Consider the following 27,391-nt stretch of genomic DNA (forward strand, 5'->3'; position numbering starts at 1 on the left):
GTATTCTAGACATCAGCATCACCTCCAAAATTGTAGAGTTCAATGTTGATTCTCTCTTGCCTTTTAGATATTTTAGCAATTATCCCAGTATATGGCCATGGGAAGTGAAACATTCTTATGGAACATTTTTGCTTACTATCTATTTCACTGTACTGTTCAGAATGAAGGAGTATGAAAATGCTGTATATAATAAGCATTTGGAATTACTTACCAATTTGTATTTTCTATTTTTCTTTGTTCCTACAACCATGGACAACTGAGAGTTGATTTTCTAATGAAAATGTTACAAGTCAACTTTTTTTATGAAAAGGCTGTATGTGGGTTCATTAAATCATTTATTTTAAACTAACCTGGAATGTAACTATTTCAAAGATGCAATCTGTACCTGATTGAAGTACCAGCAGTTTAATATCAAACCAGAGGCTGTGGTTTTTATTCAAATGTCACATCTATATTGACAGACAAAAGGTGTCTCAAGTCCTGCCGACATGCTAGGTTTTAAAGATAATGCCTGGCAGCATGACAAAAAATATGTAAAGAAAGTTTGTGTTTTAAAATAATTGAGGGACTACCAATTTGAAAAATATCAAACCATTCCTTTATGTAGGAAATTTGTACTTAGAAGCAGTTTCCTTCAGGGAGGAGTGGTGATTGATTTCTCCTGTTTCCCCAGCATTGAGGTTGTAAGTAATTTGGGTGAAACTGACAGGTACAGTGTGGTCTCTCAGAAGGGGGAGCAGATAGGAAGAAAGGAGAAACCAGGTTGGCAGGATTGCTTTGGGGGAAGACACTTTTTACCATCATGACGAATGGTGCTTTTAATCTCAGTTTTTACACTGTTCTTTTTCTAGCATACCTAATTTAATGTTCGTGGACAAAAGAAATGTTGCCGCGGTGAAAATGTTCACGATACGATTGTTCTGTCTCCACAGGCCTCCTTGTATCAATCCTCTATAGACAGGAGCCTGGAAAGACCCAGTAGGTAAGAATGTTACCACACTACACACCTGGAATGTTGTGGACCAGTGGTTTCTCTTTCAGCAATAGAGTGATGAGGATTACGGATCCTGTTCTTATTTCAGCGCCATAGTTCATGAAGTTGTTTCCTTCTGTTTCTGCATCATTGTATATGGTCACATTCAAGGATTTATAAAAGTCCAGTGAATAACTTTGGAATGCTTTATAGACTGAGAAATCCTTCCCTTCCTTGTGTCCTCTATAACCAGTTTTTGTTTAAGTGGGCATTGTCAACATTTAATCTTTAATATTTTTATGATATGTATAATGTACTTGAAAATTTTTATAAATTATGTTCTATGCATATTTGTTCATTACACTCTGACCACATAAGTCAGAATTACAGTTACTACCAATAAGTGGGGATTTACTCTATACCGGGTATTCTAAGTACAGAAACACATTTAACCCTAAGACACCACTCTGAGTTAAGTGCCATCACCCCCGTATTATCTCTGAGCACACTGACACTGGGGCGCCATGACGTACTGAGTTGACACAGTTGACAAGGAGCAGAGACAGGGGAGACTCGGACCACAGTAGCTGGTAGCCGACCACCGGCCCTGCCTTACGAGGCTGCCGAGGTAAGTTCTGTCGGTGGGCTCTGAATACCGCACTTTAAAACATTACAGAAACGCAGACACAGCTCAGCAGCAATACTGAATAATTCAAACACTGCCAGCCACGCTGTGTCGTCAACAACACATACCCGTAGTTATGTAACATCAATGTTCCCTTCTGTGGATTTCTTTTGACATAAGTAGGAAACCTCAAAAATTGGGCTCCTGAGTGCCACCAACATCACTAACGTCCCTGAGAAAGGACCGCCTCCAGCTCCTCCTTGTAGATCTTTTTCCGTCTACATGTGCACCTAAAATGTTGGAGTTTCAGCCTTCTAATCTAACCTGCGGTTGCTGTAAAGACACGCAGACCCTCCCATGACAGAATAATGACAGTGAGACAGGTCTAGGGGAAGGGGGGCATCCTCTTTTGAAGAGGCAGCCAGGTGCTGAGGTCCGGCCCCGCCACCACACTTGGGGTGGGGTGTGTTCCCCTCACTCACGCGTGGAACAGGGGCAACGCGGTGGGGACAGGAGACACTGACGGCAGCCGAGCAAACAGCACGCCGCTGGCTCACAGGAGCCGGCGTGCGTGTGCTGCTGCCGTGGATGCCACCACGCCTGAGGTTCGACCGTCGGCGTGCTGTGTGATGTGTGCCCCCTCCACCAGCGTCTCATATGATGCTACGCCAGACGCAGAACCATGATAAAAACGTCCTGCCGTTACGACTGCTGACACCACTCAGGACAGCTGGGGGACAGGACTCTCCAGCGGTTTATTTGCTGACTAAATCGTGGGTCGCCATGACTCCAACAGGAAAACCCTGGAATCCCAGTGTGAGGTTTTTAAAGCTAAGCTCCTTAGGAAGAACCCCGGGGAAGTCCTGGGGTGAGACATTTGTCTCACCCGCTGTCTCCCTCCCTCCCAAGCCTTTCCTCCGTCTCGGCATCCCTCCTCGGGGTGTGTTCCTGCTATGAGAACTCTTCCTTAGGGGGAACAGATACGGGACACCAGCCCCAGGACTGCGTTGTCCGTTGTAACCCTTCACACTCATTGGAGATTGTTAACTTTAGAAGACGATTATAGACTCATCTCCACACACAAACCTGCACGTGAATGTTTACAGCAGCTTTGTCCCTGCTTGCCTACACTTGGAAGCAGCGAAGACATACTTCGGTAGCTGAACAGATAAACACATTCCGATCCACCCACATAATGGAATATTATACAGTGATAAAAAGAAATGGGCTATTAGGAAAAAAACACAGAGAAATCTCAAAGGCATGTTGCTAAATGACTGAGGCCAATCTGAAAAGGCTGCAGACTGTAGGTTCCCACTGTGTGACATTCTGCAAAGGGTAACGCTGTGGAGGCAGTAAAAAGGTCGTTGCGGGGAGAGCGGTATGAAGAGGCAGAGCACCTGGTGGTGGCGGGCGTGGCACATGTTACGGCAATGACACTGTTCCGCAAGGTGCAGTAGTGATGGACACATGTCATTCCATATTTGCCAAAACTCATGGAAGGTTCAACAGGAAACATGAACCCTACATAAACTATGGACTTTAATTGCATGCGATGATAATGTATCCGTTCGTTCATCCACATCACAAATGCCCCACACTAATCGGGAATGTCAATAGTAGGGGGAGCTGTGCGCAAGGGAATGCATGGGACTCTATGCTTTCCGATCCCCTAGGACTGCTCTAAAAGAATAAAGTCTTTCAAAAAAGATTTAAAGAGATGATTGTAAAGAAATAGTGTTTAATATCAAGGAGTGAGTGCTTAAACATGCAGTTTGAGGGAGGGATATAATAAATAAGAGTTATGACCCTGTTACTAGCACATTCCACCGGCCCTTCCGCTTCATGGTGACCTTCTCCAGCACCGACCACACTGAAGCTGCTTCCTTCTTTCAGCTCTGCCAGCCTGGCCAGCGACTTCAGGAAACGGAGGAAGAGTGAGCCCGCCGTGGGGCAGCCGCGGGGCCTGGGGGACCCGAGGGCGAGCCGGACCAGCCCGGTGCGGGCGGACCTCCCGGGATCCAGCGCCACCCTGTCGCAGCCTTTCATCAGTTCTTCCCCTTCCTCCCCATCCAGAGCAAAAGGTAAACAGCAGTAGGCCGGAGTGTAAACAAGTTGCTAGTTCAAGCTTTAACCTAGAGTGCCGTGGGAGAGCGGGTCCAGTGATAACTCTCCAGAGATAGTTAGCGTTTACGTATAGTTTTGGAGCAATAGCTTTGTTCCTACACAGGGATGAGCTCAGGTTGGTCAGCCCCTGGAGCAGCAGCAAGGACTCTGTCACCTGTTGATACTTGTTTTTCTTCTAAATAGATCATTTGTGGCTTTGTGAGGGAACAAATGCAAAGCATCGAATAACTTATTGTCAGGCCATGAAAAGATTACACTTATAAACATTTGCATATTGTCAAATTTTTCTAATGTTATGCAGCTAGCAAAATCAAGCAAATTTCTAGCATAGGAATTAGAAGTAGCAACAGAGAACATTGTTGCCTAACACATAAACTGTGTTTTTTAAATTATTTAGTTCTGGATAAAATGTGTCTAACCTGTGAAGTCATTTTGTGAATCATCTGCTGTATATTTTGGTCAAGAGTCATATGTACAGTAGAATATCCATGTTCTACTAGTAATGTAACGTAGGGTTCAATCCATGCCAGTAGAGCAGTAAGAACTTACTGGGTTTTAGCCATAATTATAACGTTTAGGCACCACCAAGCCCTTTTCCTGACTGTCTCCCCTGCAAATTCAAAGCAAGTCACTCCCTCAAGGCCCTGACCTACTACTGAGTGCGTTACTGCCGCCATAACAGGCATACTGCTAAGGTGCAGACAGAGGACCGGGCCAGCGTCGCTGGGCACCTGGGTCGAGACCCGAGGTGGGGCTCCACAGCCTCCTCAGTCTCCTGGGGTTGAAACGGAACAGAGCAGGGATCTCAAGTGGGTGAAGAAGGCAAACTTTAACAGACGTTTCCATGAAATAGCACAGATTCAGCTACATGTAACCAACGTAGGCACTGGAAGTGTTCCCACATGGTAGCTCAAGGAGAGAGGCAGCTGGTCTGTGTGCAAAAGACGGGCTGGCTGATGCTTAGAGCCTGGATGAGCGGAAGACACTAGCTCTCGTCCATGCCCTAGGGGAGCTGTGATTACTGTTTCATGATAACTCTCCTCTAATTAAAGTATCTTGATCAGAACCTACTAATTATGCAAATATTTATTTCTTAAGGTAACCCATGGGTGATAAAATGCCATTGATTCATTATGTGTGGATACCACCCAAAAGTTAGAAGAGTTCTGATGGATTCGGATGCCTGTTTTTATCCTAGGAAGTGTTAAGGCCACCTCCTTTCCCAAATACTACGTATCTACTTATTTGTGTGGCCATCTACTTTTGAAGGTTTGGGGAGGATTATAAGGCAGGAGCTATTAATAGGGATATTTTCTTCTGCTAGGTTTATGTCTAAAAAGAAAATATGCCCTTAGATGTATCTGGCCTCTCCCTTATAAGTTAACTCAGCAAAGCAAAAGAAAAGAGTATTTCCATATATATTCCAAATTGAGGCTGTGCTTAGATCTCTATCTATTATCAATTTGTGAGTGAGTTTTTAAAAAGACCCTCCCTGGAAAAAAGCAAGATGCCTTTAGCACCGACGAAAGTTTTACATTATATTCAGTTATCCTCAGGAGGACCTGCCTAGTAAAAGTTTCTAGGTAGAGCAATTAAAGAGGTAAATTTGTCTTGTTTAACAAGATGCTAGTTCTCGTTTTCTTGGGAAAATGTTACCAGCAATAGTTGGTAGCATCTTGATTTTGCAATTTTCGGAAATACTTTGTCTTTTTCTATCTAATACCCATGAGAAATTAATTCATATAGTTATGGGAGTTTTAATTAAATGGAAATTGATAAATTACGCTTTGCCTATTGTTATATTTCAAAAGAGATTCAAATCCTGGCCCTATTAAGTTGATTATATCACTTTTGGCATTAATGCTCAACGTTTTAATTACTGCCAAGTCATGCTATTAGCTTATAAGATACTATTGCATTTGGGGTATATAATATTTGCAGGAAGATGTATAAAGCATTCCATAGAAACAGGCGTATTATCTACACCCATTACTTTTTATGCATGGTTTTTAAACTCTAATCTCTGTAAAGCTGCATTCATTGCAAAGTATCATCACGCTTTAGAATTAGACCTTTTCCCCCCAAGCTGAAACTTCCCCCGTGACGGTGGGTGTCTCGATTAAAACCGTGCCGCCTTCTCTTTGCTCTGCTCTCTGATGCTAACTGACTGTGCTCTCCTCTTTGTGAAACTTTTAACTTCTCCACGTGTCTCTCTTCCACCACGCTGCTCTGGATGTAAAGGTGGGGATGATAGCAAAATGTGTCCGTCCCTTTGCAGTTCCTCAGGGCTCCCCAGTAGCGCCTCGCAGGAGGCGGAGGACTGTAACGCCCACGGGCAGCACCTGCACGTCCCGCGGGACCCGCAGCGGGCCGCCGCCTTCAAAAACGGCTGGCAGATGGCCCGGCAAAACGCAGAGGTCTGGAGCAGCACGGAGGAGACGGTTTCCCCCAAAATCAAGTCCCGCAGCTGCGATGACCTCCTCACCGACGGCTGCGACAGCTTCCCGGACCCGCAAACCAAGTCGGAGAGCCTGGGCTCGCTGCTGTGCGAGGAGGACGCCGCGGGCGGCTGCCCCGGCCCGTGGGCGGCCGCCTACCTCCCGGAGGGCCGCGCCGGCGACGGCCGAGCCCGGCTGCGCCACCACCGGTCGGCCCACGACGCCCCGGGCTTCCTCAAAATGTACAAGAAAATGCACCGCATCAACCGCCAGGACTTGATGACCTCCGAGGTGATCTGCTCCGTGCAGTCGAGGATCCTGCAGTACGAGAACGAGCCGCCGAGCCGGGGCCTGCTGCACGCGTGGGGCCAGTGCTCCGCCGAGGAGGTGCCCAGGGACATGGTGCCCACGCGCATCTCCGAGTTCGAGAAGCTGATCCAGAAGTCCAAGTCCATGCCCAACTTAGGGGACGAGACGCTGTCCCCCGCGATCCTGGAGCCGCAGCACAACGGGCTGCGCCCCAACAGGCGGTTTTCCATCGAGTCCCTGCTGGAGGAGGAACACCCGAGCCGGCGCCAGCGCCAGGCGCCGCCGGGCCTCCAGCCGCAGGCCCTGGTGCCCATCCACATCGAAGTCACCAGCGACGAGCACCCGAGGCCGCGCGTGGAGTTCTCCGACAGCGACCAGGACGGCATGGTGTCGGACCACAGCGACTGCGTGCTCGTGGAAGGGTCGTCCTTTTGCAGTGAGAGCGACTTCGACCACTTCTCTTTCACGTCCTCCGACAGCTTCTACGGGTCCGGCCGCCACCAGCACCACCACCACCACCACCACCACCACCGGCACCTGGTCAGCTCCTGCAAGGGCCGGTGCCCCGCCTCCTACACCCGGTTCACCACGATGCGAAAGCACGAAAGGGCTAGACACGGGACCGCGGAGGAGCCCCGACGGCAAGAGCTGGACCCCGGCCTCTCCAAACTGGCCTTCCTGGTCAGCCCCGTGCCTTTCCGGAGGAAAAGAAACTCGACTCCCAAAAAACAGCCTGAGAAGGCCAGGTGTAAAAAGTCTGTGTTTGAGGCCCTGGACTCTGCCCTGAAGGACATCTGTGACCAAATTAAAGCTGAAAAGAGACGGGGGAGTCTGCCGGACAACAGTATACTGCACCGCCTGATCAGCGAGCTGATGCCCGACGTCCCCGAAAGGAACTCGTCCCTCGCGGCTCTAAGGAGGAGCCCCAGGCACCAGCCTTTCCACCCGCCGCCTCCAGAGGGCGCTACTCCCTGTCCGTGGTACCTGAATGACTGTGGGAGAATGCCTCACAGCGCCTCTCTGCAGGACATGGACCCCAATAACAACTACCACCTCCAGGGCCACGACAGGGCCCTGAGTCTCCAAGGTGGATGAGCCTTTCTTTGTTTCTCCCTGTGGTGCAGACACCCACCCTCCAGCTCCTTCATTGTCCATTCCTCCATCTCCTCACCCCCGCGCTGGGCGGCCACCCGGCGTCTGTGTTGTGCAAACATGTCTCACCAAACAGGTCTCATCTGCCCATGTGACGTTTGGACTCCATGCATGGCTTAAAGTGATCACCAATTCACAAAAATTTACTCACTCGAAATCAAAAGGGACAGCGATTTTTGTAGCTTAATGTTAGGGTTGAAACATCTGTCAGGCACCATGACCCAAGAAATTAAGCCTTCTGCCAATTTAAAAAAGATTTCAGGACACATTATAATTGAATATCAGTACCCTTAAGAGATTACCAACTTTGCATTAGCTCTTTTATTGTTGGAAACTGAGTCAAAACCAACAGTTTAACCAATAGTCTTTTCCTTGATTTTTTTCACTTTGTAGTCATTCACTCAACAAATAATTTGCTCATATTCTATATAGAAGATACTATTTCAAAACACTCAGAAAGCAAAACTGAAATATGTAATGAAGTAATTAGTGGACAATTAAGTGAGAGTAGGATTTATGTATCATTTTCTCCACTTAGAGGACACTGCTGGGATAAAATTTTTGTGAATGTATCTTTAAGCTGTAGACCTGTAAAAGTCTCATTTCCATCACTCATCGTATTCATTTTCTCTCCCATCCCATCACCTAATTTATTAATTTTCTATCTCTGCTCACACAATTCTATATTGATATTTGAATTAGATCATTTAGGGTTAAAAGTGACTCAACTCTGTTTTCATAGATTATCGCTCTGAAGTGGCAGCACAAAGAAAAATAAGAACTCAGGTGCAGAGGACATTTTTTCTGAGGTTTACAAGGTGTTTTGTAACTGTAAAGGACAAGGTGTTTTGATATCTCTACACAATTATTTTCATTAACTCTTAAGGTACTTCTGTTCCCTATGTAAATTCTTAAGAAGTCAGAATAAGCATTCCAGGCTGAAGCCTGGATCATCAATAGGGAGTCTTCTATGCACCAGACATTGAAAAATGTTTTACATTCATTGTCTAATTAGTACTGGCATAAACCCAGGTTACAGGTATTATGATGAGCTCTGCTTCTCAACTGAGGAAACTGAGACCCAGAGAAGACAGAAAACTTGACCAAGACCACCCAGAGAGAAGGGAGCAGTGACAGATTCAAACTCTTAATACTCCAGAATTTGTTATATGGAACATAATCTCTACAGGCACAAAAGAGTCATAATTCAAATGTCATATTAACATATATAGCTCAATTGTTATTATTGCACAATTTACTATGTTAGTAGTATTGATCTTTGCTCCACTATACTATACTATATACTATAGTATATACTATATATACTATATATACTATACAACATGATTCAAAAATAATAAATTGGAATTTTTAAAAATCGATTTCTACAGTTTGAAATTTTCGCTGACCATGACATGTCAGAATTTAATTTTTTTAGTAAATGAGCTACCTTTTCCAAGGTTTCAAAATTACAGTTTAACCACCTCTCAATTTTACATGCATATAGAATATATACTATTATTGAAACATAATTTGAGAGATCTTTGAAATGCATTTAAAGGGTATTTCATATTTTAATAAAATATTTACTTTTCCAATGGTGTTTAGCCCAAGTGAAAGAAAAATAGTTTATATTCCATGGGTTAGTAGAAGTAATTTAAAATTTACAATCACTATGGGAGCCCTATGATCATAAAAGTAGGTTAGTTTACAATGAAAGAATAGACTGCACACAATCCCCTAGCATTCATGAAAATAACTGGTTACATTTACCTAAAACATTTATGGCTACATTACCTTCCAAAGACATTTATCTTCATCTGTCATGTGACTGATATCCCAGCTGCTGTGAGTACACAGTTCTTCCTCATAAACAAAGTAGTCAAAACCTTTCAACAATGTTTTTTTTAATTAATCAGCAACTTTTCATTCCTTTACAGATGGATTTAGCTTCTAATGAATGTTGCTTGTTATTCAATAGAACTAAATTTATTAAAGGGATAAGAGAAAGGATTTACAAGTTTTGACCCAGTTAGACTAGTAAAATTTATTACTGGGGTGCTTTCAGCCTCCGCTTCCACTCCCACATGTGAACACGCGAGGTGTAAGACGCCACAAAGAGGTCCTTGCAATAACTCTGTACAGCCATTACTTATTGACACTTCTTTTAGGGAGACCAAAAACAATTCAATATTTCATAAGCAATTCGGTGACCAGTAGGACATTTTCTGTTTAGAGAATTTTTATCCCTTTGTTTACTTTCTGATAGCCAGTTGAGCCCAAGGAAAGAACAGAGATCAGGCCTCTTAAGCATTGAGCCTCAAGATGACATCTCAAGACTTAATAAATATTTAACAACAGAGAGAGAGAGAGAGAGAGAGAGAGAGAGAGAGAGAGCGTGATCACAGTTCTGTCGTCCTTTCTTTTTCTCTTCCTTTTTTTTACTACATTCTTAAACTGTTGTTCCACAAAATGTTTCAGTTTCTGTAAATTATTGCTCTTCTCCATCTTCTATAGATCTTATAATAGTAATTATAAATTGGAGGCAAAAAGAATGGAAATTTAAAAAAAATATTGCGAAGTCTTTGAGACGAAAAATCCTTCCAACTATGAACTTGCTGAACCAGATGCTGCTGTGTAATTACACAGCAATGCAGCAATTGTATTTGTATGTATGGTTATAATACTTCTGAATCCTCAGATTTTTTTTTCCTTTTAAAACGCTCTGTTTTTGTGTCTGATGTCAACTCTATGATTACCTGTGAGTTTTATACCCATGCTCTCCATTGTGGTGTCTCTCCATATTTAAGGGGGAACATCGTTGCCACCCGGGAAAATGGCTAAGCAATCAGCTTTTCCTAGGTGGGTACTCACTCTGGCCCTGTCCTTTCCGACAGACCGCGAGTCCCCTAGAAGTTACTCATCCACTTTAACTGACCTGGGGAGAAGTGCACCAAGGGAAAGAAGAGGAACTCCAGAAAAAGAGGTAGTTAGTTACATAGCATTTGAGTTTGGTTTGGTTTTGGTTTTTTTTTCAACAAGATACTTAATAATGCACCTGCCAGGCCAAGTTACATCGAAAACCAGTAAAGAACCCAGATTAAAAACATGAAAATGACAACTGAGAAACTTAGAATGTTTTCCTTGGAGCCTGAGCCAAGGGCCAGAGTGGTGCAAGTTCGGACCCTGGCTGCAGGTCTCCCCCAGCCGCAGTCCAGCCGTGGCAGGGAGGCCCCTGCACCTTGACCGCACACCCATGAGTTAACAGCCGTGGTCTAAAGGAGCCCCGAGCTGGGCCACTCGTGGAGGAAGTGAGTTTCCCTTGCGCAAATTCCTGGCCCAGGGATGTACGGCAGAGCACTGGGTCAACTATACCGCAAATCAGTGCAAAGTCTACATAAGTCAGTTTTGCTGCCCTACTTTTGTTGGAGAGGATCCCTCAAAAACCAGTGTCCCTGGGAACCACCTGCCCACTGGCTCTGGGACCAGTGCCCTGAGCCAGGCTGCCTTGGGCCGGGAAGGTCCGATGGGGTCTGGAAGCTGGTCTTGGACTGGACGCCCCTCCAGGAGTATCTCTCTAGGTGTCGGGTATAGGCCTGTGCCTGGAGGTCCCCCATAGAAGTCAAGAATGGCCCAGGTTGCCTAAAGCCCCCAGACTCACAGGGAGCAAGAGTGGGATGAGGGGATGATTGGGACGGAGGGAAAGAAGAACTGGAAGAGCTCACTTATAGGTGCCCCGGTCAGATCTTCAGGCCCCAGGGGTTGGGGGAGCACACGTCCTGTCATGGCTAAAAGATGAGGTGCTGGTTTACAGGATGCCAAAGAATTCTTGAACCCTGCAGGGAATGCAAGATCACCAAGCCTGTGCGCTTGGCCACTAACCAGCCTCCCAGTGGCAACGGGGCTAGTATTTCCTTGCCGTTGTGTTCAGAAGTGTTTAGAAAAGGGGATGCCGACTTGTTCCTCTCGCCAATCCTTGTATTATGATTCAGAAGGAGCTGCGTCAATCCACAAGACGTAGATCAACGGACTTCCCACAGTTATCCCAGGAAGTGCTTTGGTTACAGCCAAAATGATACCGAGGACCGCATCCCCCATGGGTATTTCATTCCCCAGTTCTGCCACTCACCTGCTTTCGTTACTAAAATGAAATAAGATCTTCCATAGATATGGTGACAATAAGCATCCATTATTGTCCTGCTGTAGCTTAAAGACCTAAGTGAGGAACTGATTGATTTATTCATAGCTTGCATATAGAATTTACATTATACTTTTCATCATGCCTTGAGGTTTCACTTCTAGTTAATTCACACGAAACTGCTTTCTTGTAGGAAATCCAAATTTTAAGTTAGTGCTAATCATTTGCCTTCCTTTTTAGAAACTGCCTGCAAAAGCTGTTTATGATTTTAAGGCTCAGACATCTAAGTAAGTAAGACAAGTATTCATCATATGATTTAAGTTGGCTTTAAATGTTTCAGTAATACTTTAATAGACAAATATTGCAGTGGGGTGTGTTACAAATAATTCAGCAATCCACTCTAATTAAATGGTTCCCTCTGAGTTCACTGGGATGTGGGTAATTTTATTTTCATTTTGCTTTCAGTTGAGAATCATCGCGTTTTAAATTACACTAAACATATCACAGCCCGATGAATTCAAAAGGATAGGTTAAACAAAAGAGAAATTAAGGATCTTTGTTTCGGGAATTTTCACGTCAAGAAGGAATTAAAAATAAAGCGCTGGGGAGTAATTAACACTTCCTGGGAGAATGTGACAACACTTATTTATCCAGCTATACCGAGGACGGTTTGTGGGGCTGAAGACTAGAACTGTGCACGGAGATGCTGGTGGTAAAATCTCCAGGTCTCAGCACTCAGAGCTTAGAGATTCTGCACAGAGTTCTCTCCTGGGGTCTTTTCACGTTGGTGTTTTTATACTCCTGTGTCGTAATTTTTTTTTTACCTCTTTCCTTTAGGACCTTGTTCATCAGATGGGCATGTGGGTGAGGAAAGTTAGCACCAAGGCCAGGAGTGAGCTCGAATGGGAGCCCGTGCTGGCGATGGCCACTGTTCAAAATGGCAGGGGTGGGGGTGGGGCTAATCACAGTGGGACTAGCAACTCTAGCCCTGAGCTGGGAGGGCCACGACTCCGAAAACTGTGACGTGAGCCTACTGTCCTTTATCTAGGTGGCTGCAAAATTTTACATACGAGGCCTTCACCAATAGGAAAGACTTCTTTTCTTAATCAAAAGAAAAATAACCAGTTGTCTCTAATTTACAAGTTTGTTTTCTTTTTAAAAGCTAAGCTTCCTGTCCTTGTTTGCAGAAACAAAACAGACCTGGCACAAAGAAAACTGCTGGATTGTAAACATGAAATGTTTTGTGTGGTTTTTTGTTTTCCGCATCAGGCATGGGCACGACAGAGGGAAGTAGTGTGTGAGGATGTGAGGGTCTGTGAATCTTCCTTGTCTTCAGGGTCACCGAAAATTTAACGCCCTTTCAACGTGAAGATTTTAGCACTTCTAAATGTGTAATAATTCTTTTAATATGCAATGGTTATTTCAACTGCATCTTTTTAAAAAGGTTTTATTTAGTTATTTTTAGACAGAGGGGAAGGGAGGGAGACCGACAGGGAGAGAAACATCAATGTGTGGTTGCCTCTTGCGTGCCTCGCACTGGGGGACCTGGACCGCAACCCAGGCATGCGCCTTGACTGGGAATCGAACCGGCAACTTTTGGTTCATAGACCAGAGCTCAATCCACTGAGCCACACCAGCCAGGGCTCAACTAAATCAATAAGAAATATTGAGTGAATCAATAAGAAATATTTCACATGTGATATATACCTCTTTCCATTAAATATTTCACACACAAAAATGATCCAACTCAAGATTCTGAACTAAACGCAGAGGATTTGGAGTGGGAAGGCAGACGTGTAGGGAAGTAGGGATCTTGGGAAAATCCATGAAGCAAGACACCTGACACAACTGTGGAGGCAAAATACCACACAGACACAATCACCCGCGTGATGGAGCCGCAAAAAAACAATCAAGAGAAAGGGAGAATTGAGTCAGGGGTTACTTGAAATGAGTAACATCTTTACAACTTGAAACAAAATACCCAACATACCTAATGTCTTAGAAAGAACCCAAATGGAAAAGCAGACAATCTTGAAAATATTTTTATTCTTTAAAAAAAGTGTAAGGAAGGCATCAAGCAATCAGTGCATGTCTTTGCATGCACTGAAATAAGTTTATCTTTGTGCCCCACTGAAAAATAAGAGTATAAGATCTTTTCTATTTCACAAAATAAATTCTTCATCAAGATAGCCTACTTAAATGCCTGCCAATCCACTTTAAAAATCCAGAAATAAAAAAAGCTTTTCTGGTGTTGGTATTTCTGTGCTAAGGTAAATGATATTTATTTTCCTTATTATAAGCTTTAGCATGTGAAAAGGAAGCCGGGGGGGGGGAGAGGAGCAACTCACTAACTCACTAGCTCACTAGCTTCAGGAGAAAATACATCAATACAAAATTAATCCATTCTTATGCCAAGCTTTATAGCTTCTTAGCTGTAAACTAATGGCTAGATAATGATAGCCTGTCCCCACCTTTAAACTTCATATTAATCTTCCTGTGATTTCTAGCAGACATGATGCTTATACCTGTTCTTTTTGAAACCATTTCTACAGTTACAATGCCGTAAGTGAATTTGAAACATTTGTAAGGGAAATCCTTCTCCGACTGGGCTCCACAGATTTCCTTTTTAATGTAGGACGTGTGTATCTCCCAGCCAAATGCCGGTCTAGTGATCTTAAGAATAATTGCTCTGCATCGAGCAAAACCCGCCTGCACACGTGTCTTCCAGGGAGCTGTCGTTTAAGAAAGGAGATACGGTCTACATCCTCAGGAAAATCGACCAGAATTGGTACGAGGGGGAGCACCACGGGAGAGTGGGCATTTTCCCAATCTCATACGTAGAGGTGAGTCTTTGCCCTTCCTGCGCATGTGGTTGCTAAGTCCAAAGTCCTGCCGGGTCGAGAATAAAGAACTGTTTTCCTCCCAGAAACTCACACCTCCTGAAAAAGCACAGCCCGCAAGACCACCGCCCCCGGCCCAGCTTGGAGAAATCGGAGAAGCTATCGCCAAATACAATTTCAACGCGGACACAAACGTGGAGCTCTCACTGAGAAAGGTAACCTGGTTGCTTTCTTCGCGGGGGCAGCGAAAGGAAGGCGGTGTGTTTGCAGAACATTTTCATGGTTTTTGTGTTTGCCCTAAAGAAAGGACAAAGGCCTCCCTGAGGCTCCCTCTGTCCAGCTCAGGTCCCTGTGGGACTTAGAGCTTCTCAGAGAGACTGTCCCTCTGGTGCAGCCGGGAGGCCCCCACCCAGGCCTCTCCAAGGGGGGCCTCGGCCTGCACCTCAGGGAGTGATACGTGTCGCCAAAAGGAAACGCACTTCAATATACTTCAACATATTGCTGTTCTACCGCCTTATTATTAGATTTTTACAATTTTTAAATCACGAATACTTTTATGTTGGACCCAAGGAAAGTTCCTAAAGTCTTGAAGATGCTTCTTCCTGGAGGCCTCAGGACCGACCCAGATTTCACTAGCGACCGACCCAGTTCTCGCTCCTCTTCTCCACAAGCAGGAGAAGAACTCTGGGTCGCTTGCTACTTCACACAGATGGGAATGATTCCATGGACTGCTTTCATTGTTTGCTAAGCGATCACGTGTGTCTGTTCGAGGTCACTGCGCATGTGCCCGGCCCAGGCTAGGTAACAGTAAACATGCAGGGAGGCTCCAGAACCCCTCCCACCTGCTAGGGAACGGCTGGCCGGGAGCAATGAAGGGAAATCTCGAGTTCTTGTCCTGGTGCTAGACCCTCAGCTCCCCCAGGAGTCCTGGGTGTGCACCATCAACTGATTCTCTTCCACCCTCCAACCTGCAACACAGCACTCCATGAACTGTATCAGCTCATGTTTCATACCTGAAAGAGAGGCTCCAGCCAATGCAATTTGTAGCTCCAGCAAAAGCCTAGCGACAGCCCCGTCTTGGTGTATTACAGAGAAAATCAGTGCCACTTTTAAGATACAGGGAGATTCGCTTTGCTGTGGTAATGTTCTGCGCAGTGGTGCTGGGACAGTCTGTAAAAACCATCCAGCATTTTGGCACAGAGAGAATTTTCACCCTGAGGACCGCCTGACGAAGGCCTCCCTGCTCTACCGAAGTCCCGACCTCGTGTCACCTGTATCGTCCTGTCAGGCACAGCTGCCCCAACAGCCACATTATCTGCTGCATGCGGCTGCAGGGTTTTACTGTCTGGCCACACCTTGTCTATTTCTGGGCCGCATGTGGCTTTGAGTTAAAATGTAAACTGTGCTCAGTGGCTTGGCTTGGTCACTGCAGGCAGGTAGGGAGAACAGTGGTCGTGGAAAGGTCTGGCATTCCACCAGCCAGGAGTTTTACCGGAATGTTTAATGGCCACGGCGGCATGACCACCCAACACTCAGAATGGATGCTGGTGTCCCGTTGTCCTGATGCAGACCAGGCAGGTGTCAGCGCTGGCCACAGGGAGGGCATCTCAAGTTCACTGCTGCCCCAGTCCTTTAGCTTCACTCTATGTTACCAGTTAGCACGTCCAGGTCAAGTAAGAAAAACGGTGCGCCATTCACCCTCACCTGTGCTGGAGATGGGCTTCTGCGGCCCATTCCAGACACTCCGCCACAGAGGGCTGAGTCGCTCCCTTCTGAGGCTCCCCCGATCAAGGGTCCCTCTCCGGAACCCATCAGTGATAGGACGATGATGCTAGTGTCTCCGACACATTGTACGAAACCCTTCTGCTCTGCAACGTAACTTACACAGTCATGTCACGTGGGCCCAGTATGAACACGCCCAGGCCCATTAGCATCCGCCAGGCAGCCTGCGGGAAGGGTGTGGCGAGCGGATGATTCAGCTGATGAGCTGCGATGTGGGAAGGGACTCGGAGACGTCGGTTGCGTCCTCCTGACTAAATAAAACCGGAGGTATACATGCTTTCCCAAATGGAACACTATAGTTGGTTAGAAAGCATTGACAATTATATGTCTCATGTTATCTCACCTCTATTTATAATGCATTTTCCTAATATTCATTACAGGGAGATAGAGTTATTCTTCTCAAAAGAGTTGATCAAAACTGGTATGAAGGTAAAATTCCAGGAACCAACAGACAAGGCATCTTCCCTGTTTCCTATGTAGAAGTCGTCAAGAGGAATACCGGCAAAGGTGCCGAGGACTACCCCGACCCCCCCATACCCCACAGCTACTCAAGCGATAGAATCCACAGCCTAAGTTCAAACAAGGTAAGAAGACATTTAGCGCATGAGTGTAACATTTGAGAGCTTGCAGGAAGACATTCAACAGGCGATTGGAGGGCATTAGGTTACACCACCGTCTTTATTGCAAAGCAAAAGATTTACGTGCTATGCTTCTAAGTGTGAGTGACAAATCAAGACAATGGAATTTAATTTTTCTTACGGGTGCTGGCGTAAAGGTTAAATGCTTGATTTTGCGGATTTCATTTTCGAGCTAAAATACTGAAAGAAAAAAACAGTATCATAAGAACTCTATATGGTCTATATACACATTGAATAAATATATCTACGTTCTGAAAACTCAGTTTTTTTGAAAGTTGATTATTTCTAAAGCTTAATTTTATTTACATATGCAATTTTATATAGATCATATATGTGTGTGCATACATACATATGCATCTGTAGATAAATCGATAGATCCCAAGATGGTTTGTTTCAACAATACGTGGAATTAAGTTGAAAAAATTCTATAAAAGTCTGGAGGTATTTAATATAGAAGGAGAAATAAAGTTTTAGGATTAAGATCTGTAAGTCAGTTTGTTTATGGGTTTGAATGGAAATGGCATTAGTCCCTAGAAGTGCTCATGTGTATTTTGTCAGTTTTAATCATGTGCTGGTTGTACTATCCCCTTGAGCTAGTGGCTAAAGACAATTCTCTTTCTCAGTAGCTGGTCTAAAAAAGGAACTGGTTGATTAGAAAAGGCTATTCTATTACTTTCTTTACTGATAATGTGAACTTTTTTCTTAATTTTCTGTTAAGTTATAATGTAGTGTATTCTTCTTATGGAACAGTGGTACTTAGGGACTTCTTTCTCCTTTTCACTGATCTCCAAGTATAAAACTTTAAGTTATCAAAGGACTTAGTTCCAAAATATTGTAAGTACTTCCCAACATTTTTTAAAAAATGTATAAAGTGGCATAATTTGTTATTTTCATAAATAAGATCAAGGCTAGGGATGGGAAAATAAACCATCTAGAGCGAGCCAAATAGTATCAACATTCAGATGTGATTAAAGGGCACCATCATTTCGCGTTCCAATGCAAGGTCGTTTCAAGGTGGCATCCGCAGCGACCCAAACTACTCCTTGAAAACGAGTCTTTGAAGGATCTTACAAAAGTAAATAATCTAAGAATCTCCTATTTTAAGAAGAGCCTTTTCTTTTTAGAAAGCTCAGGCTAGGCATTCTATTTGTTCTGCTTCTCTTTGAAGACTGGGTTTCAGATGCAGGGGAATTCCTCTCGATCCTTTATCACTGGGTAACCACCACCATCCAGCTTTGTTTGATGGGTTACAAGGTGTTCCAGAACCTTCCTGAGTGTATGTACTTCACTACCAGAGCTTAACATTTTGAAATCAACATTCTTCACTTAGAGGTTCCGACCGATAAATGAAAAGATAAGAAACTTCATCCATATATTTGGTTTATCCACTATTCAGTCATCTTAAATGAACTACCAGACAAATTTCAAAGCAACCACACCTTCAAGTTAAACTTTATAAGAATAAGCATGTATCTACAAAGGCTTCTTTTAACATTTAAGAAATTCACCCATAATATCCTAATTAATATTGGCAATGCAATATTTTATATCACAATGTTTTAATCTTCGTTGCAAATATAATCTCATTGGATTTTCAGATTCCTAAATTTTTTCTTAGAATGCCAGACTGTATATTTTATAAATAGAGAAATGCACAAATTTCATTAATAACTAATTAGTGTTTTATTCTCACTGCTGGGGAAAAAATATGTTGGAAAGCTTATACCTATAATTTGAAAAATACTTCATGGCTTTATTCCATTCTATAATCTATGCTGTGACTTGCCCAACTTCACGGAGGAAACTTCTCTGTGATGTTAAGTGCCTCGTTTTCAGAAAAAGAACGATAGATAAAGTGCTTTTAAACGACGACTTCCAAAATCCATTACGTATCCTGTTTTCTAACTGATATTTGCAAATAAGGGAAGGCATGTAGTGAGGGATTTCAGAATCACCCTTTGACCCACTCAAATCACATTTCGTGGCATCCTGTATTGTAGGGGCAGCTCAAATGCACATTGATCCTATTTCTGATATTCCTGCTTTAGCATCCAATTCTAACACTTCTGGAAGATAATCATATGATTTTTGTATCATAGGTGTGTTTTTGTGACACGGGTGTCCCAGGGTACTTCATTTGACTTCCAGTAGAAACAAGTCTATGGAAAAGCTAAGCGCTTTGAACCTGTTAACACACAGGGTCCGGCCCAAAGAATGCCCCTTGTGCATTACATAAAAGTCTTTTATCACAAAGTCATGAGCACGTAATTCTGTAACATAACAGTATCGCAGTCAAGCGCACCGTGTGACATTTTAGGTGAAATGTTCACGTTGCTGTCCGTCTCATGCGAGACATTCATGTACCCTACCAACCACACACAGGGGTGTCACTTCTGTGGGGCCCTGCATGTTAGCGATCGTGGTGGTAACGATGCTGGGGTAGTAATAGTGGCGGGGGTAGTAATGACGATAATGGACTTGACCGATCATTCTTTCTCGTCCACGTGATATCCCTGCCCATGAGAAAAGTGAATGTGAAAAGTGACAGTCTTGCATTATTTTATATCTCACAGGCTTTCAAAATCCTTTATTGTGTTTATGCATAATATAGGACTCTGGCCAATAAGAGAACTTCTCTAGACTACCAAGACTTCGGCCACCTGTACCTTATTAAAAATTAAACATATACGGGACTTGCCGGGAGTGTCCCACTGTCCAATAATGGACCGCACGTGCAGTATCACTTTATTTCAGGTACCGAGCAGACGTGCATCCTCAGTCTCCCATAAGATGCTCACGTGGGCCTTGGGACACTGCCTTATTCACCCCCCCACGTGGTGGCGTGCCACCTTTCCCTGCTGTAGGCCACGTGCCCATGACAGGACCCAGACATCCGAAGTTAAGGGCGCGGGGAGGCCCTGCACTCTGACACATACTAAGGCCCTGGGACCGGAGTGCTCAGTGCGTGCGTGAGGTCTCCTCCCGGACACCCGGCTGGAAAGTGCACCTCCAAAACCTCCCCTGAAGACCTTTTTCTTTCCAAACCAAAATCATCCGCCTGGAAAGAACTAAAGCAAAATGTCACCCACCTCCATGTGTATGGCACGTACCGTTCGTTCCAGTCCAGAAACAATCCAGACAGAACTTCGAGTGAATTTACGTAACAGTTCTGTTTTGTTCAAAATACCCAGAATATAGCGATAATATTAAGGTCCACAGAAGAGTATTTTCACTTCGGAAGACGAGGCTTCGTAAACGCCGCCTCCCCAGGTTCATAAGCTCCGCCCCCCGGTTCATAAGCTCCGCCCCCAGGTTCATAAGCTCCGCCTCCCCAGGTTCATAAGCTCCGCCTCCCCAGGTTCACGGGGAAACCTCCATGGCTCAGTGCTGCCGCGGGAAGCAGGAGCACTAAACGTACTCAGGGCCTGAAACGAGGCTTCATGATCGGTTTTCACTCCACATTAATATTATTTCCGAGCCCTTCCGCTGCTAAGCCAATACCTGGGAACCTAGTTTAAAAGAGGTAGTCTGTTGCATTAAATCCGAAGGGTTCGCCGTCTGTCCCTGTAATCTCCATGACACCTTTATTCTGTCATTTGGCGCTTAAGGCCCCTTCCAAACACCAGGAGCACTTCGTTTTCCAGATAACTTTCTAACTGACATGCTAGCGAGCTCATGTATTTAAATCCAGAAAAATACCTCCAAACCGACTCCATAGCCTAACACAACTTTCGTATTCCCTACCATCCCCTTTCCTGCATTTCTCGGTCTGTGTTTTGACGCATTATTATTATTATTTTCTTGGCTTATTTCTTTTTTCCACTTCATACCCCTTGCTCATTTCTAAGTCGGCTTCCGGTGAACCAGGCTCTGCGCCCAGAGCTCCGCCCGGTCCGGAGAACGGAGCGCTCCAGGGGATGGCCCGGGGGTGGCCGTCCCCGACGGCCAGGACCCCGCCAGCACACCCTTTGACCCCGTCGCCGCCTCCTTTTCTGGACAGCTTCTTGGAGGAATTAGAGAAGCTTGGGGCTTTAACCTTAGCAGCCGACCAAGCCACACCCGATATCCTAGAGGAGACCCCCCTTGAAATCAGAGAGGAGCCCTCAGCTCCCCTGCCACCAACTCCGCCTCCGGCATCTGCCCCTGCCAGACCGCCCTCCTCCCGGCCGCCTTTTCCTGGTTCCGATGTGACCTCGGCGACAGCACAACCCTACGAGGCAACGCCACTCCAGGGCCCCAGGAAGACGACTCAGAACAAGTGTGCGGATTTGGCAAAAATGAGAAAAGGCTTTGCAGGCCCCGAAAAGGCGCCCGAAATCCTAGGTGACAGGTGCGTGGCCTCCGCCCACCCTAACGTGGGTCCCTTGCCCCTAACCCTCCCTGCCATCGGAGAGGAAGACGAGGAGATCTGTGAGGGGGCTACGTCAGGCACCCCAAGAGGGCCAGGAGCTCAAGAACCAGATGCCCTGTGGTGGGGCCCCGGCGACCTGGAGGGGACACCATGCCTGCACATTGAAGAGGAGGAAGAGGAGGACAAGGAGAGGAAGTGGGACGGCTTGCAGGGCGCCGCAGCCTCCCTCCCAGGCCCTAGAGCCCCCCAGGAGGACAGCAGTGCAGCTCAAACCCGTCCCGAGGTATTTCAATGTCGCCTGATCCCTGAAGAGCTAACCAGTCTCACTACCACTAGCCAGTCCCGTTAATCGTATTAATCAACACCGCTCTGGAAGTTTCCTGTATAACAAGCACCACAGGAGTCAGGGGCAGAGGGGTGTATGGAAACCCACCACATTTTACTAGGATGGCGTAAATGTATGATAAAATCCCATTGTTTATTTACAACTACAGATTCATATTTAACATTTTTGTCATTTGTCTAATTTTTGAAATTTGACAATGATAGCCAATAGGTGAACCCTTCCTGAGTGTTAGACACTACTCTAAGAACTCCACATCTTTACTTGTCAAATAAATGGTGGGTTACATGACTATCTCCGCTTTAGAGATGAGGGTATTGATACAAAATAGACTGGTCCAATTTCAGGTGATAAAACCATATACATTAGCTTTCATATAATAGAGAGAGACAGAGAGAGGGGAGGGAGGGAGGGAGGGAGGGAGGAAGGAAGGAAGGAAGGAAGGCAGGCGAGAGGAGAGGAGGGAGGGTGAATTTTAGCTCCCTGTCAACTCTTTCTGAAGAGGTAATTTTCTTCAAATTGCTGACTACTTAAAAATTAGGTTCTGCATTTTCATAAAAAAAAGCAACTTGGGCAGTAATTTTAATCAATAAAGAGGGATAATATCCTGACTCTTTAGCCTGTAAAGCTCTCTCTTAAAAATCGAAAACTTGCTATCTCAAATATGTAACCTGTAACTTAAATAGAAAATATGGTTACTGGCAGATATTGACATTATGAAACAAAAAGAATGAATGATTCATATTATGTCACTAGGCAAGTCACTCCCCCTCACGGGTCCTCTACTGAAACGTTTCTGAAAATGAAAATCGTTTTTGAACCCATTAGTTTGCTCTTAAGATCTCACCAGAAGCAGGTGTTGAGGCACCTGGCCCACACAGGGTCTTCCCGGGTTTAAATAATGCTCAGGGCCCAGGAGGCCTCTGGACAGTCACAAATCCCTGGGACTCGGCTGTCCCCCAACCCGGAGAGAACACGCCACCTGAACGAAGAACCCAGCCACACCCGCCTTTGTGTGAACTAAACACTCCCCTTCATCACAGACACCGTCCACGCAGTCAGTCAAGCACGGCGCTACGTCGATCACTTAAGCAACACATTTTCTCCCCGATTTAGTGTTAAGACGTGATCCAATGTGGGGCCTGGTTCCCAGGAACGTCTACCTGCCTACAGACCAGCGGGGTTCTGGTCTCCCACATCCGAAAGATTACACTCACCCCACCCACTGGAAATCCTGAATGAAATCCAGAAGGGAAAGTTAGTGCTTTTAAAGCAAGAATGTGTCCTGCATGCCACTCTCCAGGATAGTCGTTAACTTCAAAATTATTCACATACGGGGGATATTATCTCGAGACCAGGTAGCCTCATTCTGGACACAGGCGTAATCTCCTCTTGTCTTTCCTTGATATTTAAGCCACCTTCACCTTCACCTTCACCTTCTTCGGGGGAGGGACCATCTGCACCTTTGCCCAGCTGTCTGCCTTCCTCCCCTCCCTCCCCCCCTCCCCTGGCCTCTGTCTCTGCGCCGGTCTCCACGCTTCCCCGGCCCGCTCCATCCTACTCACCTCCTCTCCTTCCCAAATACTCTTATCAACAGGAAATAAATGCACCCAGATTAAAGGTAACTGCATCTTGCGTGTGGTTTCCTGCATGTCTCTAAATGGACTTAATTAATCAGTTGCACGTTTTTAGGTTTGTGCCATCTTATGAGATCTACAAAGTCATGTCCAGACTGACCGCTAACTGTTAACACCATCGGCATGGCCTCTATCCAGAAAGTTGAAAGCTGTATTTGCTTAGCCGCTATACCCATAGCGAGGAGAAAAACAAACTACAATTTATGTAAGAATCAAAAGTAGTCATTAGATTTTTTTTTAAGTTTAGGGTCAGCAGGAGAACCGTCCCAGTCAAGGGCATCATCAGCTTTGTGCCTGTCATTCTCTGCCGCTTCTTAGTGGGCTCGTGGCCTCCGCTGCTTCGCAGCCACCGGCAGGGCCAGCAGAACCTGAGACAGGATGCGCCGTGGCACTGATGGTCCTGAGGCTTGTCCTCCCACAGAACTGAAGGGAATCTGTAGGGATGCGGGACCGAAGCTCTTCTCGTAGGAGCTCACAAAGCGTCCATCTCTGAGACTTGCAGGCTGACAGCTCTGCTGGTATCGAACTCCCCCGAGGAGGTTCTTTTTCAGACGGAATGACTGGCCCTGGAAGGAGCCCGAATGACAATTGGAGACAAGCCCGAATGGCAAGCCCGAATGGCATCGTCCCACCATGGAAAAGTTTGGCTTCTTTGATCAGAATGACCCAAAATTTCCCCCTTTAGACAAAAGGTGATGAACTTCAAAGAATAAGTGACCTTCCTATTCAGCCCTTGGGACTTGGAAGGGCAGGCTCTGCAGAGAGAGAGGCGGCGCAGCAAAGGCCCCGGGAGAGCCAGGTGTCTGCTCCGGGGAGAACCGGCGCTCAAGGAGAGCCAGTTGGGCGGTCTTCCAAACGCCGGTCACCCGGCCCGTGCGCCGGAGCAGCCGGTCTGTGGGAGGCCTCTCACTCGGGAAAGGAAAACTGTCTGAAAGAACACAAGACTTGAAGACTAATTGCTCTTTGCCCTTTGAGGTTTTATCATCTTAGCTGGCAGGAAACAATTAGGACATTTTTAAGATAGTAATAATACCTTGGATAATGTCAAGGACTAAGAATGTTCCTCTTTCCTCCTCCTCTTTCTGTGGTTTTCATTTTAAGGCCAAAGTATTCATTCCTTGTCTTTCTCCACTGGTCCTCCAGCCTCTCTGCTTGGTCGATAAAGGGCAGAGGAACTTTAGAATTGATTTTCTGCCATTGAGAGAAATGGAGGACGCCACACTGCAATCTGCAGAACAAAACCAGGGTTTCAACGGGCTTATTGGCCTGCAAGAATCCCTTATATACTTTAGGTCCCAGCCGCTGGCAGAATGTTAGGAGAGAAGGAGGTATTCACAAAAAAAAAAGAGGTTTTAAAAGAATACCTTAATAGCTACATCAAATAACCACCTCCAGGAAAATGAAGGTTTTTTTCCTTCAATTTTTATCTTACATTTGAGAGCAAATGTTAATCTAAAATCCCCCACCGAGTTTTTTGAAACTTTATAAATTACTTTTCTTTTCACCAAGAGAACATAAGTTGACTGAAGCTATTTGAGCTTGTAAGTATAAACACGAACTGAATCAACTACAAATTATAAACCATTATTGAACTTCCACCCCACGTCCAACACAGTAACAAACCGTGCTGACTCAAGTCCTTTAAGAAGGCATTCTAGTTCTTCCATTCTGAGGAAAGGAAAGGAACCTAGCACTCCACTTTTAATAAGGTGTTAATAGGCACAATATGATATGCACGAAATCATTACAACAATCTTAACCCCTACCAACCATTATTTGACTTACCCATCCTAATTTAATGTCATTGTATTCTTTTAAAGCATTTTCTGACACAGTGTAAGTTTGTCACATGTGACCTAAAATTTGCCATAAAGTAAAATTTACCACCACTTTGTAAGTGACAGAAGTATACATATAAATAATGAATTCGATATATACACCCAAATCCAATTTTTTCTCTAGCTTTTGAAGTACCTTTTCTTTAAATAATGGGTTTTTTTAAAGATTTTATTTATTTCTAGAGAGAGAATGAGGGAGAAAGAGAGGGAGAGAAACATCAATGTGTGGTTGCTTCTCATGTGCCCCCTCCTGGGGACCTGGCCCACAACCCAGACATGTGCCCTGACTGGGAATCAAACCTGCAACCCTTTGGTTTACAGCCTGGCACTCAATAAATACTAGTTTTTCATAATAAAAGTTATTATAATCCTCAGCTTTCCTGTAAGCTGAGCTTCCAATTCCATCTAAGAGAATATTTTGTAAATGAGACTTATAACATGAGGACTCAAATTACAATGGAAACTGCTTATGAAGAGGTAGGAAGACCTCTCTTGGTTTCTTCTAAGAAACACATTATCGTGGTCCCAAAAGGGAGCCTTCTCTCCCTAAAGCCATCCCATCAGAAGGTGACCCCCTTGGGCACACTTTCCAACACAAAGTCAAGCCCTGATTCTTCCTCAAATGTTCACATGATCTCAGCAGCGGCTTGCCCACATCATTCCATCAGCCAAATGGTATTTTTCCCCATGAGCGTTGATGTTTATAGACATTCTCCCCCATATTAGTCAAGTCTGGGGCAGCTGCAGGGCCAGAAAACTCAGAATAATCAAAGCTTCAAACAAAGTAGCAGTATATTTCTCTTAGGCATAAATCTGAGCATCCAGAGCTAGTATATGGCTCCATAGTCATTAGAAAGCCCGGGAGATTCTATTTTATTTGGGCACATCACCATCCTCAAAGAGAAGCTCCCATTGCGTGCCACAAAGTGGCTGCACCAGCTCCGGCAGTCCCTCTCTCATTCCAGCAATCAGGAAGGAGAAAAGAGGAAGGGGGCTTATACCCTTCTTGAAGACCACTCCCCAGAAATTGCACATGTCCCATCTGTCAGAGCACGTCTAAAGGTGAGAAAGGTTGGAAACATAGATCTTATTCAGAATGGCCTCGTGCCTGCCTGATATACGGATTCTATAACTGAGGATGGGCAGAGCAGGGACCCTGGAGGCCACTGAGCCTACTCTGCCACAGCCCCAAAAGAAAACTGCCTAACGAACTCCACCCCCAGAGACTGCAGACTCCAGGGCAATCATCACTAGGTATTACAAAAATCTTCCTAAATGAGAGCTGAGAAAACCACGTGCTTTTATTTAAAAGTCCTGCTGAAGTCCTCGTGAACCAAACCAAACTAAACACCACAGGATATGTTGCTCGCTCGTACCCACTCCTGGAGAGAAAGCGTACTCACGCACAGGACCAGCGAAGTCATTCCCCATCGTGTGAAAAATCTTACCTTGAAGTAAGTCACGAGGTGCTTGGAATTAGGACAATGTTCAGTAATTATATTTCATTATTTCCCCCCCCAAAAAGTCATATTTTCTTCTTATGTGTTTTGTTAGAAAACTCTGCCTCCGCCCCAATAAACGATTGGCATTTTCTATGCAATCTGACAGCTAGCAAGCAAAATTCCCCTCTCTCATACTTATTCAAATAAGCTCAGAGAACACAGGTAGGACCTGAGGGTGTCTTGAGCCCAGTTGTTAAGCATTCTGTTAGAGGTGTGAAGTTTTCTTGCACATGTGCTGAGCCACGCACCTTGCCTTCAAGCGCCTTTTCTGTGCCGCCTTCGCCCTGTGGTCTTCCTGTGCTCTGCCTGTGAGCTCGGGCTGCAGCAGAGCTGATGCCTGTGGCGTGCGTGCGAGGTCGGCGCCTGCAGAGCTGTCTGCAGAGGGGTGGGCCCTCCCGGCTGGGCCAGCATTCAGGAGCCTGGCGTGCTGTGTGTGCATGAACGCCAAACCGGGAACGCTCCCCCGAAGGCCGCAGAGTGAAGATGGGCACTAACCGACTTCTCATGGCTTTTCCAGGCTGACTTAAAAAGCGAGACCTTTGTCTTGGGTAAGCCTCCGCGTAGCCCAGTGATGTCTAGGAGATCCTGCAGCTCGCCTGTCAGAGGGCTCAGCGGTCCCCACAGGGTAGGGACAGACACCCCTGGGCCAGGCACCTGGCCGCACACGCACATGCTCAGTGAGCTGGCTCTTCCCCACT

General features: G+C 45.4%; 1 protein-coding gene across 11 annotated transcripts in view; it reads left to right on the forward strand.

Moving 5' to 3' along the window:
* Positions 1-27,391, forward strand: part of SORBS2 (sorbin and SH3 domain containing 2) — a 186,670-nt gene that overhangs the window by 146,023 nt on the left and 13,256 nt on the right. For 5 of the 11 annotated variants that reach the window (XM_045821514.1, XM_045821512.1, XM_045821513.1 and 2 more), the window contains 10 exons: positions 933-982; positions 3,495-3,682; positions 10,522-10,610; positions 12,003-12,049; positions 14,491-14,605; positions 14,689-14,817; positions 16,765-16,968; positions 20,871-21,656; positions 23,314-23,337; positions 27,211-27,318. In XM_045821514.1, the coding sequence (XP_045677470.1) occupies positions 933-982; positions 3,495-3,682; positions 10,522-10,610; positions 12,003-12,049; positions 14,491-14,605; positions 14,689-14,817; positions 16,765-16,968; positions 20,871-21,656; positions 23,314-23,337; positions 27,211-27,318 (1,740 nt within the window). Of the gene's footprint in view, positions 1-932; positions 983-3,494; positions 3,683-5,966; positions 7,560-10,521; positions 10,611-12,002; positions 12,050-14,490; positions 14,606-14,688; positions 14,818-16,764; positions 16,969-20,870; positions 21,657-23,313; positions 23,338-27,210; positions 27,319-27,391 lie in introns of all 11 variants that reach the window. The other 6 variants (XM_045821519.1, XM_045821520.1, XM_045821521.1 and 3 more) reach the window with 2 other exon arrangements.

The sequence above is a fragment of the Phyllostomus hastatus genome, unplaced genomic scaffold, assembly GCF_019186645.2.
Source record: "Phyllostomus hastatus isolate PE091 unplaced genomic scaffold, TTU_PhHast_1.1 phas_scaffold_46, whole genome shotgun sequence".
NCBI classification, from domain to species: Eukaryota; Metazoa; Chordata; class Mammalia; order Chiroptera; family Phyllostomidae; genus Phyllostomus; species Phyllostomus hastatus.